Source organism: Pseudopodoces humilis, chromosome 6, assembly GCF_049639895.1.
Source record: "Pseudopodoces humilis isolate 2021_Gansu_Grassland_sample_001 chromosome 6, ASM4963989v1, whole genome shotgun sequence".
Taxonomy (NCBI): domain Eukaryota; kingdom Metazoa; phylum Chordata; class Aves; order Passeriformes; family Paridae; genus Pseudopodoces; species Pseudopodoces humilis.
The window spans coordinates 35,076,288-35,091,095 of record NC_142205.1 but is presented as its reverse complement, the minus strand read 5'-3'; the positions used below and the strand labels follow the sequence as shown (position 1 = coordinate 35,091,095).

The 14,808-nt window shown below is 35.3% G+C and overlaps 1 protein-coding gene across 1 annotated transcript in view; it reads right to left on the bottom strand.

Moving 5' to 3' along the window:
• Nucleotides 1-10,023, bottom strand: part of GPM6A (glycoprotein M6A) — a 115,429-nt gene extending 105,406 nt beyond the window's left edge. The window contains exon 1 of the mRNA XM_005517635.3: nt 9,455-10,023. Coding sequence (XP_005517692.1) covers nt 9,455-9,491 — 37 coding nt within the window. The 5' untranslated portion in view covers nt 9,492-10,023. The remainder of the gene's footprint in view (nt 1-9,454) is intronic.
• Between the last annotated feature and the right edge of the window lie 4,785 nt (nt 10,024-14,808).

The window sequence follows — 14,808 nt, the reverse complement described above, 5'->3', positions numbered from 1 at the left end:
CATTATCAGTAAAAATAAAAATAATTTCACGGACATCTGCTCAGTTAAGGTTTTTCACAGTGGACTAATCCAGCAGTCAGTGAGGCTGAATTTGGGCTCACTGCATCCAGTTGCAGCTACTGCATCTTCTCCTACTGGCCATCTGCCTGGCCTGTTTAACATTGTACTCAGGTAGGGTACAGAAGCGTTGGTTTGGTCCAAGTTCCAGCAGCACATTTGTTTCAGTCACTCCCCACCTCCTCCATTGGAAAGGGAGAAAAACAAACATAAGCATCACAGAGAACAGATCCCAACTCCAAGCTGTGTCATGAACATGGTAAATAAGTTATGCAGAAAAATGTAGCTGGAAATAAATTTTCATCACAGAGGTCACAGAACAAGCAGACCAGTAAAGAGCAAGGAGTTGCTGAATATATATTGCTTAGTTCATATGAACTAAGACACATTATGGTATTTACGTGCCAAAAGGCAAGGATTAATTTACTGGACAGGTTAATGTAACTTTACTTTGTCTATCACCATTCACGAGCAAGGAAAGCAGTCCTCAATTGAATGATTTCACTGTTACTTAGGTAACACACAAACGCTCCCAAAGCACTCCTGATACCAACAGTAACTTTCCCTATCTCAGAGCAGAAAATCTTTTGAAGGTTGTTTGGTGTGAGATGAGTCATAAAATGACAAGAGAGACTGGGAGCAAACAATGTGGCAGATGGAAGTAGAACACAACAGGGTGTATGTATTGGCTTTCTTCTGGAGAGACGAGAGTCCGAGCTTTGTGCCATCCAAGCATAGGGATAAATACTTAGTTTGGATAGGTTTCCTCATCCCACCCTACAGTACCAACCAAAACCATGACATCAGAACCTTAGGATCGACTCCTGCATAAAAATATGCAAACTTAAATTCTTAGCTATGGTCAAACATCCTCACCTGAGAACTGCAAAGGTATACCCCAAGCTCTTCCCATGGTTCCCTTGGTTGTTTTCTAAATGCTTTTAAATCTATTCAAAGTTATGCCAGGTGCTTACTATTGCATGTATCTTAACAGAGTAAGAGATGATTTGGTGGGAAAGCAGGGGGTGGGAGGCTTTGATGAACTACATAAAGAAAGCTAAGCTGATTCACCAGTAGCAGAGTGTGCCACTACACTATGGAGCCTCCCACACTGGCTACATCACCTTGCTAAGCAAGGGGGTGCAATACCAGCTTACTTCACCAGAGAAACTAGGCCAACAAGTCGATTCTGATAACTCTTTTCCATGAATGTGAACTGATACACTTACCTTTTCCAACTAACAGAATCTTTCCTCTTATCACCTTAAGATAAAACCAGACTTACTCTCTCTCTTCCCTCATCTATAGCCTCATATAGCTAGCAACTGCCCACAGTTACAGTATTACCATAGTAATTTTATGGTATTATTAGTAGCCATGAACATAGCTGCTATTTTACTTGGGGGGAAAATGTGCTTAAATTAAATGTTCATTATTTTAAAAAGATAATTCAAATTTATGCTTCTCTTAATTCCTTATGTAAACTCAAATGTTCTTTCAATTCTAGTGCTGTCTTCCACCATAGTTTAGTGGTGGACTTGGCAGTGCTAGGTTTATGGTTGGTCCTGATGACCTCAGAGGTCTGTTATGACATAAATGGCCTCATGATTCCCCTATTTCCATACCAGTTTCAGACTTCTGAAGCCTGCCAAAGGTATTTCAAATTCTACTGCTTATTCTTTTCTTCTTTTCTTCATCCTGCCTCTCTTGAACCTCTATCAGCACAATCATCAATCATCTCTGCTTTTTTCTCATTGTGCCTTAGTGCAGAACAATCCCTGCCTAATCACTTAGCTATGCTACTACACTCTCTTCCTTCAAATTCCTCCTTAATGTCCAATTTTTCCTGTATAAAATCACTCTTCTGCAACCTGAGAAGTAGGATGTGACCATCTATGACTTAATTAATAAACATGCAGCACTTGTCATCTTCTATTACATGTTCCTAGGAGAAATTTCAGACTGTTGCAGAATTTAATTTTCATGTCTTTCATTTCCATGTTAAAAAGAAAGTAAAGAAAGTGCTTTCACAGAAAAATGAAACGCAAGACAACAATCAAAAAGAGCTATATTTTTTTAAGAAGTCTAAAAAATAATTGCAGTCTTGGGGTAAAAATAGGAATTTACTGACAAATGTGGGGAAAAAATATTTTTCCCTTAAGTTTTTTTAAAAATTCTGGCAGCAGCACCTTTCTGTAAATCTCATATACCAAAAGTGTAGCAAATGCATTTTTGTTGGTCTAGTTTGAATACCAAAACCACAGCAAATGCACTATTCCCTTCATGCCGCTGTTAAAAAGACTGAACTTTTTAAAAATTGACACTACATTCATTGTGATACTCGTTTGCTGTATAATTGTATTATTTTCACTACTGGGGAAAGAAAACTTTCACTGTGTGAACCAAATAAAAGTCCTCAGAAACTGTCCAAGTGCAAAAGTTGGGTACATTTTAAGTGTAAAAATCGTAAAAAGAAGAGTAGTGTTTTCATTTAGTAGTTGTATTTCAGCAACTGTTATTTGTGAAAATGTTGTTCCAGATGGCTGAAGCATGAATTTTGGAAGGAGTACTGAACTCCTACATGATAACTACTAAGAAGGAGATGAAAATTTTAGGGGGGGGGAAATTATAAGATAAAAATTAGCCTTCTTGAGACTAATGCATTGGTGCATAAGAGTTACCATGGACAAGCTAAGAGAAGAAGTAAGCCATTTTTTTCTGTCAGTGCTGTTCCTTCATAAGGCCCCAGAGAGCACGTACAAAATAGTTCCCAGTTTTGTTAATTCCTACTTGGTGTATATCTTTGACCCTCTCAATTCCGATGCTCTGAGTTTGATTACTCTGCAGCTGAGAAAATGACAAGACTTACTCCTCATTCCTTGCACAGTGGAACTGAAGCTTCTCTAACTCCCCACTCCCACGTGAAAAAGATTTGTGACAACCCATCAGTGTGGGACTTGCTGCCTGTCTCTGAAATTGGCCATGTGATAAGATATTGGCTGGAATCTTGCATTTTAGTCACTTGAATCAGCTGAAAACCCTTGTGAAATAGAATTGCCAAACAGAATATTAACTGACAAAGTATTTCATGTAGGATCAATATTCACCTTTGCCTTTTTGACATTCTTTTTTTTAATGGCTATCAGCTGCCTATATTCTTCATGAGTTTTATAAAATCATTTGCAGTGTCTACAATCTGAGGTACAACAGCCAAAAAAGTGGGGTGTTTTTTTGGCTTTTTTTTGGGTTTTTTTTTTGTTTTGTTTTTTGGGTTTGGTTTTGGTTTTGTTTTTTTAAAAAAAATTTTCTACTCAATCCTCCATATAAAATTACTTGGAGAAAATAGCTTACTCTCACCTATTTATATGGGGAGGATTAATAGGTAAAAACTATTTTATGAAGGAAGCAAACATAAATATGTGAGGCCAGTAGCATTTCCTCCATTCTTTCATGTTGAATTTTAGTGCATTGGCAGACTACTTAAAACAGGTTACAAAGTCATGTTGACAAATTGTTTAAGGTACTTATCAGAAATGAATGCATAGTCACAATCTAAAATGAAAATAATTTGGATATTAGGAATAACAATCTCTCAATCCTTCTCCATAAGGAACCTAAGCAATCATCTGAATCAAATTTAATTTTTCTGTATGTACAGTATTGCATTATCCTTCCTAATTTATTATTTTTTTAGAGTAATTGGACACCCAGAGTAGCCCTTTTTCCCCAAAGTTGAGCCTTTACTTTCACAAAGTGTCAAAAAAGCTTTTTATAAATTGATATTGCTTCGTCAATAGAGTATTTTTTCACTAATTGGTGAAAATCAATAATTTAAAATACATTCAACACTTTTTTCCTAAGCATTTACATCTCCTATGAAAAATCTTTTTAGTATAGCTTATTTATGAAATTGACATCCAAGTGTCAAAATAACCATGAAGACTTAAATTTTCACACATTGAATTGAGGATTCCATCTGCCCTGGGGCAGTTGGAATGTTTTTTGCCCTGAAAGAGTGTATATAAAATTATAATTAAGTCCTATTAATGCTGGATTTTCATGCCTAGGACTAGCATAATGTTAAGCCTGTTAGAAATACAAAGTTTTCTACTATTAACAGAGACATTTTAATGTTAAAGATTAAATAAGCAAGCAAGACTAAATTTATTTACATCATTATCTATGAATAAAAGCATAATGTATTGAATAATAACATATTCAAATTACAGCTCTACAAGTCAGTGCTCCTTATGTAAGAATATTAAGTAAGGTAGCCTGTAGTTACTACATAAAGGAGAATAACTCTTACAGTATCAGAACAATGAACTTCAAATTCATACTGACTGTTATTGCATTTTTCTTTAATAAAACATATTGATTAATACTACTAGGGAGTATTAAGCAGGAAATACAGTGAGATAGTTTGCCAAATGCTAAAATTTATTTTCATATTTAGCATTGATTACAAAGGAAATTTATTTACTCTGTTAGTGACTTTGTAACAGTTGAGTATTTTATGTGCTGCTCTTATTATAACACACATGCCTTTAAGAACAGGAAACAATAAACACGGTGAAAATTAAGACCATTCTACTCTGAAGCAACTTGCAAGAATACAATCTGAACACAAGCTTGGGAGCTAAGTTGAAAAGATATTCCAAAAGTAAATAGAGATTGACCTCTGCCCACCATGTTTTCTTTAAGAATCAAGCACTACAAATCCAGATTTGGTATGAAGAATATCAGCCAGCAAATGTCTGCTAATTCCTACTCATAAGGCCAAATTTAAAAACTATTTCCAAGTTATTTTTGAATACTCACAACATAAAAAGGATCTAACTGAAGATACAAGCATGGCTCTCACTCAGTGTGGCATTTACACTAAAGAACAAAAAATAACTGCTCTGCTTTATCTACAAGCATTGTCACCAAACAAAATCAAAGTGAAAAATACTGGGACTTCCTCATTCTTATTTTAACCAACTTTGCAACATCTGTCAAAAGAGAAGGAAAATTGTCCTGTTTTAGAGGTAAATAAGAATATTTAGAAGACTAACTTGGAAGAATGCCAGCATTATTTGAACTGTTTGGCTGTTGGTATTTCTGAACATTAAAAAAACCCACATAATTTTCATTTACTCTGTACTATCCTACTAAGTCAGTCTGCCATTTTCCAAAAAGTACTGAAATAAGAGGAAACTATTTACTCTCTCATGGCTGAAGAAGCAGAGGCTGTGTGTATGTTTTACCGATAGCATCCTAGTTTCTTTATAATTTTCTTCCAAAACTCTGCTTAAAGTCCTCCTTTACTGATATGCTGTGACAACAAATGAAAAAGCTCTGATAACAGGCTGCAGGCCCACTTATATTGCTAATACAGGCCAAACATTATTTTCTGGCATTCAATCATTTCTAGTCACAATAACACTACCTTTTTTTTTTTGCTATCCTACTGGTGAAAGCTTAACTGTGTTAGGTATACACAGTTGGAGCCTAGGTTAGATCTTAAGTAAAATTAGTATATTCCTCACATTTGCTGCTGTACAAAGACCTGATGCTCCATTCATTCCCAAGAGTTTATTCTGTATAGGAATTCAAACTATAAAATGAAGTTATGGATGAATCATTAAAAATGGTAAATTCATCTTTCATTTAGTGCAAATGATACAAGTATGATTTTCTGTGCTTCAGAACATTTTCTCTATTTTTCTGAAACAGATTGTGGTGAGAATAATCTAGCACTCCCCTGTACCCAGTTCCTTAACAGTGCAAAAAATTACAGAGCCTGCCCTCTGAAAAGTTCTTTTTTAGGATGAATAACTGGGGCTGGGGATACCATTGCAATCTTAGTTTTGTCACACAGGGAGGACCTGAAATGCAGGACCTGGACATATACCTTTTTCCACATCACAAAGCTATCAGTTTGACATCACTCTCTTTCAAACCCTGGCAGCTGAGACCTACCACTGCCACATTAAATTTATGCATGAGGTTTTCAAAATTAGCATGCATCCCTAAAGACATCAGTGAAATTTCTGCTTCTTAGTGGACCTGATATTTCTTGAAAAATAAACCCAGTTTAGTCATCCTGGGTTTTCCAGACAGAAAATTTGCATTCCAATATCTTAGTATGTTAGAGGTCTAGGATGTAGCATAATGTCAGTGTTATAGAAATTGTTAACAAGTTGAAATTTCTAAATATATTTCTATAATGTTATGACTTTTTACCTTTTTAGAATATATTTTAGTGTTAATTTACTTTGCATTTGAGACAGACTTCCTACACACTTTCAGTTCTTGGACAGCTAGAGAAAGCTGCATAGCAAATACCTTTAAAACCTCCTCCCCAACCTGTACTGACTTCCGAGCAAAGAAAATGTGATATCAAGGGGAAAAAGCAGGTGGAGGGAGCACAATAAGTCTTCCAGTACTTTAAAACAGGAAATGTATTAATAGAAATTATTCCTGGTTTCAATGTTTACAGCTTTACACATGAAAACTGCTGGACAACAGCCTTATCTTACCATATTAAGGGTAGTGATGGCAGTACGAAAGCAGACTTTCTGCAGCCAATAGAAAGAAAATGGGGAGGGGAGAAGATGTCCTTTACTTTGAAGTGAGTTTCTAGTAATTCATTACTTTCAGAGAAGAAAAAAAAAAAAGGAATGTTTTTCCCTGCTTATAATTTTCCAAGATACAGACATAAAGAAATCATAAGTGTTAAATCTTAGAATGTTGAGAGACTGTAGCAGAAAGTAATTATTTGGAATCACTGTGCTAAGAATTATGTTTGCACTTAATTGTATCTTATTTCATAAAAATCTCAAAAATAAAAAGACTTTCAAGTCTGCTAGATCTACCTTGATCATATTCATGAAATGCATCAATATGAAGTTATTCACTTCCATCATGGCTGCTAGCAAGACGTAATGCTGTTCAGTGGGAGGTTCAAAGCATCTGCTGTGAAAAGCACAGGAGCTGATAAGCAGTGACAATTTATACTCCCATTGATTTTGTGTAAATCAGAAAAGAAGAAGAAAGAAACATTTTCATTTGAGATAGCAGGAGGATGAAAAATAGAATATATCAATTATGGTTACTGTTTCTGAAACACTACAATTAGCAAAATAGGTCTGGGTGACCTGGAACTCTCCTCTGGATGTTAATTAAACACACAGTAGGTAGATCACACTAAATGAAAGTAAAAAAAAACCCAGAAGCTATGAAAGAGGCCTCCCATGTTATACTTGTACCAGTAAATATTTTTCAAGTGAAAAGTGAAAAACTTTAGGAGATCCATGATTTCATAATCATCCCAATGCTTCCCTATCATGTAATCAAACACCTCCAAAAATCCAAAACTGAAAATGTTTTTTGATTTGCCACCTGAATTTCAAATTTTTTTGAAACTCTAAATAAATTTCAAAAGTTGTCATAACCCGACAAGGGAACACGACATTTTGGAATGGCAAGTTCACAAGTATGGTCACAGAAACTAAGCAGCATCCCCTTTCACACCAATAAGGAAAAATCCATATGATTTGTGAGCTCTTAACATTCTTGTGCCACAGTCTGTGATGACAGCTGGGTACCACTAAAGGGGAAAAAGGCTGAACACATGGCATTTTACATGGGGGTGGGGGTAAGTAGTGTTAGCTGTTGTAATCACACTATTAATCACACCATTTTGAGTGGCTATTGGTCATTCAACTGCTTATCATATGAACAATGAGGACACAGTTTATCAATAACAAATTCTTTCAATATACAAAAACTATTCACTTTTTTCACTGTATTTTTTTTTCTTCTTTTTACCTCTCTCTAATGAGAATTTAGGCATTTTGAATTTCATACTGTTTCATCAGGTAACATCGTTTGGTAACAATGACGTATTTTGATCCCCTGGTCAAACAGTTCAATTTACTTGATTTAAGAAGCAAAAGAATGCTTTTCAGAATTTTTTTAAATGCATGTCTTCAATTTCTAAGTGTAAAACACCCTAAACAATTTGAATCATACAGTAAAAGTATTGATTTTACCTTGAGGGAAAAAAACCCACACTAAACCAAAACAAAACAAAAAACTGACCTGTCCTGTACTTCGTTATTCTATCTTTCATTCACAAATAATAAAATTCAACTGAAGAAAGTGCTGTAATCAAATACTAATCTATTTATCTATAAACATAAGTGTGTATGCACATGGAGCTCATATATCCTCTTTTAATGTTCTCATGACTATATACTGTGCATCTAGATCAAGTTGAGACTATAAACAATTCAAAGCTTCATTCTGTCTAAATGGGTCACTTATAATGAGAAAGCACAACATTTACATGTAGGAAGTAGATTGATCAGGGAGCAGAAAAACAGAATATGGCATCAGTGCAGAAAAAATATGCCTTTACAGGCAATTTATGCTAAATTATTTGGCAACTTCCTATATCCTCCTCAAAAATGGAAGTGAATTCAAAAAACATAAAAATGAAAGAATAAACAGTTAACATAGCAAATATTCACTAGGATTACCCTATGTGCTTGCAGTAAAGAAAAATGAAAAAAACCTTGGTTCCTTTCAGTACTGTTATGTCGCTTGTACAGAATAACACTTAAGTGAAAAGACTGAAAACACTGTCTGTCCCACACATTAATTAAATGGCCACAATCACTTTAAATCGGACTTTTAAGTGCTAATGTATCCCACAACATTCAGTTGTTTTCAACCAGAAGCCGTGGAACACAAATGCTCTGAACATGCTGTGTACATCTTGCTAAAGCAATTTCAGCTGCAGCCTGCAAAATTAATTTCTGCAAAATGCAAACCTGTGCCACGCAAATATTAGAACGATAGCAAGTCTTCTGCAACACATTACAAAACCAAAGTGGCAAAAAGGCAGAGGGAAATTTCAATACTGCCTAATACACACAAAATATACCCTATGTCTTTGTTCAGTCTGGATTCTCATTCAAGGTGTAAATACTGGTTACATTGTTAGATATCCAACTGCAACCAGCTCCAAATATTGTGTGAGTAGCTCTCTCATAGTTCACACTAGACTCCCTTGACCCAGCTAGACAGGCGTGAAAACGTGAAATAAATGAACATTAACAAAGACTAGTCTGGAAAGCAGGCTGCATTAAATGCTCGCGACCTTATTCGTATAGATGCAAAATTTTCTACCTAGATTCTTTTCATACTAGATATCAGCTGGCAGTCACTATATTGATGCTATGTGCTACTGCAGAGAGAAAAATGAAGAAAATGATATGAAAATAATATATCTTTCCCCATCTGCCACATATGGATATTCCCCAGCCTTACAGCATGCTGCTAAGGCAAATAAGGAACAGCAAAATAATTATCTCCATGCAAAGAAAAAGCAATTTTAACACAATACCTTTCTGTGTTTGTCCCTCTTCCATATTCTCTTCCATGGCTACCTTTCTTCACTAGAAACAGCTACAGAGAATTAATCAAAAGCTTCAGTCAGATGTAGGAAAAAGTGTGGATTTTTTTTTCCCTGGGAAGCTCCAACAGCAGAGGCTTAGGCAAGTCCTCAGAGCTTAGCTAAGGCTCCCTCACTCTCCTTGTTTGCTTGGAGACAGGCTGTCAAGTGTAATTTCATTCAAATTACTCTTCCGTGAAGATTATCAATTTTTCTTCTCAAAGCTGCCCATTGTGTACCACTGTAAGCAGGTATTCAAATGAACAGCCTGTGAATTTTGGGGGGAAATTTGGTCTGAGCCCTTATGGCAATGACACCGATTCATAAACCTCACTTTGCATATAAAATGGAGTAAAGAAATCGAGGTTTGTATTGAAATCTGTGTTTAAATTGAAAACAGGCTGTACTGAAAACAGATGGAGGGGTGTCCTCCTAAGGGGAAGCAGACCACCAACCCATAATTCCCCCTATTTGCTACTGAAGTGGGAAAGCCCAAATGCCTGTGGGTTCTTTATGCTGTATTACTTGTCTTTCTCTCTCTCTCTCTCTCTCTCTCTCTCTCCCCCCCGCCTCTCCCCCTCCTCCTGTATCAGCACATTTAAGAATAATATGACTCTTCATTTCCCTTCTTCTCATATATCTGTATCATCAGGAACTAACAACAAATATACACTACTGCACTCACAGTATTCTAAAAAATATCTTTATAGCAATACAATTTTGTGTGTATGTATATGTGTGCACACAAGCACAATTTAACACACGACATTAATCACTGCAAATTTCGTGCACTTTACACAGTCCCATTGTCACTGTAAACAGGAATTTAGAGGTAGTTAAGAGGTTTAAACCATTTATTGCGTCAATTCTTCTTCTGATTCCTCATATCTTAAATTAGCTTTCTTCAAAGCTCTTTTAAAACAACCGGATCTTAAAATGGTGAAGCACCACATGTGGGTATGTACACGAGGAAGCACATACAAACACACACACTGCTAAGATTTTGCTCTGGAAAAACATAGGTTAAATACACTGTGAGGGCACCTACTAATTTGGGGAGCTCTGCAGTCTGATTTGGAATGCAAATTGGACGCTGCAGTCTAGCAATAAATTAGCATTTTTGTACCTTAGTCTACGGAGAAATATATCATCATTTTAAGACTTTTCATTATTTCACCAAAAGTGCAAACTGAACACAATTCCAATTTTTCTTTGCAGGTTTAACTTCTCATCCTTCTGGGGGAAGTGACTAAAACAAAAATAAAAACTACTATGGCTGAAAATTCCTATTAATATATGATAAATACCTCATCCATTTACTTTATGCTACCTAAATACATTGCCTTAGTTCTGCCTTCCGAGACACAAAAAAAACCAACTTGTTTACTTTGGCTGGTTGGGTTTTGTTTGGGGTTTTGCTTAGGGAGGGGCTTTTGGGGGGGGGCGGTGATTGTTGGGTTTTTGTTGTTTTTTTACTCTGTGTATAAATCTGTTCACATCTGGTTCACATCAGAATAATAATCATGTATGAAGTTAAATGTATATACATAATTAAATAACTGAAACATTATTTATGACTCAACACATTTCCTACCTTTTTTCCTTTTTAATTTATGTTTCTAGGGCTCCATTTTCTGAAATAACTGAAAAAAAACTATCAGTTTTTTAGTTCTCATATCTAATTGATCATTTAAAATCAACACATTGAGAAGGTCTGTATTTATAGAAATGCTGCAAACACCATAGGATCTAAGCGTCTTCCATCTTTCTAGGAATTATTCCTTTAGACAGTTTTTTAAGAGAGGCCTATCTCCTTTAAAACAGATCTCCTGTGTAAGTCTCCTCTGCTATTCTTTCTCTTCAAAATATTTTCTTACATAAGCATTAACAAATCTTCATATTTCAAAATTTGCCATTCAAAAAATGGAGAATATTTTACCTAGGCTGGCAAATTGTTTCTAAGATGTTTCTATTTCTCAATAGCACCAAATATCTGGGGTGACCAACATCCTCAATAATGATGTTTGCAACAATGGAATGTAGAGGTCACTGATTAAACCAAATTACCTTGTCTTTGAAACAAACATTAAAACTTTTTTTCAAATATAACAGGAAACAAAAAGAAAAAAGGCTGGAAAGAGATAACTGGGAGAAGCTACAGTAAAGATGGCACAATCTTGAGTGACATAAAAAGGTCAAGAAGAAACGACTTGCTCAATAAAAGGACAGGACTGCAAAGCAAGTAAGCCCAGAAGTAAACAAAAGCATTTAACACAAAGTGTATTTAAGTTGTGGAAACAAGTCGTAGCAGGCTGTTGTAGAGGGGGGGAAGAACCCAACAAAATAACAAGAAGAATCTGAATCACAAGGATTCATGGATATGAGATCCCTGAGCTGAAATTTACCAGGGAGAAGAGGAATATTGTGTGAAAAAGTTTTAGCCCTTTCTTATACTACTTCCAAGACAGACTGCTTTTGGCACAAATATATGAGATGTTGAGCTGAATGAATCCTTGATCTACTTCCCACAATGGTCATTTTCACACCACGTTCACACACACCCTAATTTTAATGACAGGATATTTTACTTCCTAAAAAGCTTACCACACTCACATGCCAAAGGTTAAGATGAAATCACTGTAACTGATGAAGCAAACCATAGCATTGACAAAAAATGGCTTTAAGTTTTACCCCCACCCCTACAATAATCTATTTTTCTTTGTAAATATTATTGTTATGAAGATACTGACAGCTCCTCTTGTTAAACAGCAACTCCTCCAAACTATGGAAGTGCCAAAGCTCATTCTTCAGAGAACTCTGCTCAGTTTCAGGTGCTATTAACTGGACAATCACACAGCTTGTGTGACAGTGAGCAACAGAGAGAATGTGAAAGAGATTTCACGTAAGCTTCCTTCATATTTAACTGCACTTTATTAACAAGGTTGAAACATAAATCTGCCTCCTCAATGTTTCTTTAGAACTGCTGCAAGGACCTTTCAAGATTAAATTATGAATAGATGTTAATCCTAAAGCCAAAGAACAGAAAAGCTCTGCAATTCTTACTCAGAGTAATAAACCAATGCAGAAAATACCAACTGTATGTGACTTTCTAAGCAGCAACCACAGCATACCGGGAAAACATATTTACCACCAGTGATACATAGCTACTTTAAAACTCTACAGAGAAGCTACACAAGCTTTTGTTTCTGGAAACACTTCTACCACAGAAGAGAGCTATATTAGTGGGAACTACATTAAACTGCCTAAAATTCCCTTTTAATGTGAAATGAGATTATTGGTGCAAGTGATCATTGGACAACCATGCCAATTGTAAATGGCAAGGCAAGACAGAACATCCAACTGTATAATGAGACTAAATAAACAGTTAATCAAGAGAATAATTGGAAGCTGATGACATTAAAGGATCCCCTGGTGTCCATTATGATATTATGAAATGTAGCTGAGCACTTACAGCTTTAAACAGCATGACAAACACCTGACTTTTACTCCCAGTTTTGTATGGCCTTCAAATCAGTTTACCATTCCATCCTTCAGTCCCATTGATTTTCAATTACATAATAATGATAATGTTGTGGTGCAGTGATGTCTTGATCATGACAACATAATGAACTTGATTATGAATACATAATTTAAAAGCACAAAATTATTTATGTTGCTAATACTACTACCTCAATAACAAAGTAAGAAAAATCAAAAGCCAGCTCAGATTACTTCAGCTATTTTGCCTCCGACTACAGGAGGAAGTTGTGATGGATATTGGGAGTGAAGCAATAAGTGTTCTTTGTGCTTCGAGGGAATTCACTTTGGACTAATGCCAGTCAGGTCTCACAGACAGACTGCCCTTCAGGAGATGGAGTGGTGTACAGTTCACTCCTGGAAATCATGTTCTCATTTCATTATATGAAAAAATATAATGCATATATAAAAACATTTATGAGAACATAAATGATAAAAACCATTTATGTTCTTGGAGAATATTCTATGGTGAGAACCAAAATACAGCAGGTGAGGAAAAGTGGGATATTCATTTTAAAAGTTCACTCCTAAACTCACCTAAACACTAACGTAGATGCACAGGTAGTAATTAGTTTATGTAAATTAGGCATCAGATTATAGAAATCTGGAAAACATGCACAGAAACATTAAAACTTAAAATTAAAATTCTCTGTTTAGAGTCCTCCACAATTTATATTTTATATTCAAAATTGAAATGTTACTATAAAATAATGGCACATACTATTTCATTTTTGGAAAATCCCAACAGAGGAAGTTACAGGAAGCATTGTGAAGTTTTAAGACTTCCAAAATGTCTCTAAATGTCTGCTCTGGGATGTGTATTTCATATCTACAACTTCATGAGATACTTACAGAATAATAAACCAAGAGCACATGACCCTGAGTTTAACTCATAGCAGACACTCACACAAGTATCCAGGGAAAGGAGGAATGCTTAATGACATGAAAATTATCAGAATTAGTGGGGAAGTGGAATGTTAAGGGAGGAAGGAAGAAAGCAGAAGGCAAAATGTAATGTTATCAGAATATTGTTGCTTTCCCCACTGACGGGATTTGTATAGTTCTAATTCCCAACAGTAATTTTTTCTGAGGAAATTATATTCTTCTAGAGGAACGAACTACCAGTTTAAAACAGGCAGCTATCAAGAGACAGCAGAATAGTCACAAAGCCTAAAGAAATTTCAGTACAGGGCTTCACCTGATAGAAATAAGTCTCTTACTATTTTTTATAATGGAAGTTACATTTGACAGAAGATTAATGGATATCCTTTCCTTGATGACCTTAATTTATTTTTATTTCTTTCTTCATTCTTCTGTGTTCTGTTGAAGAGGAGAGCAAGAAGACAACCTCCTTGCATATAGCCTCATTATGTTTCATACTAATAAACACTAACATCATTATCGTATTCAGAAACTTTGTGAAAGTCTTGTCTGCTTAAAAAAATTCTTTCACTGAGAAGATCTTTTACCACCACATATGATATACTTAAAACACAAGAGATAAGAAGTAACCTGCTCATATCAGTATTCACATTTATATTTCATATATGCAGTATCGATCAAGAGGAGAAAGATAATAAAAAATTATTAACGGTATCTCTGATTCAGAATACCAATCTTAATATTCTTCCAGACTATTATCTGGAGTTATTGTAAGCATCATCTGTAATTTAAAACCTTTAGTCTGACTGGATATGTTTCATGATTCTTACTGGTTTTACTTTTGAAAATAAGTAAAATTTTCCAGAGTAAAATTAGTTAACATTGTC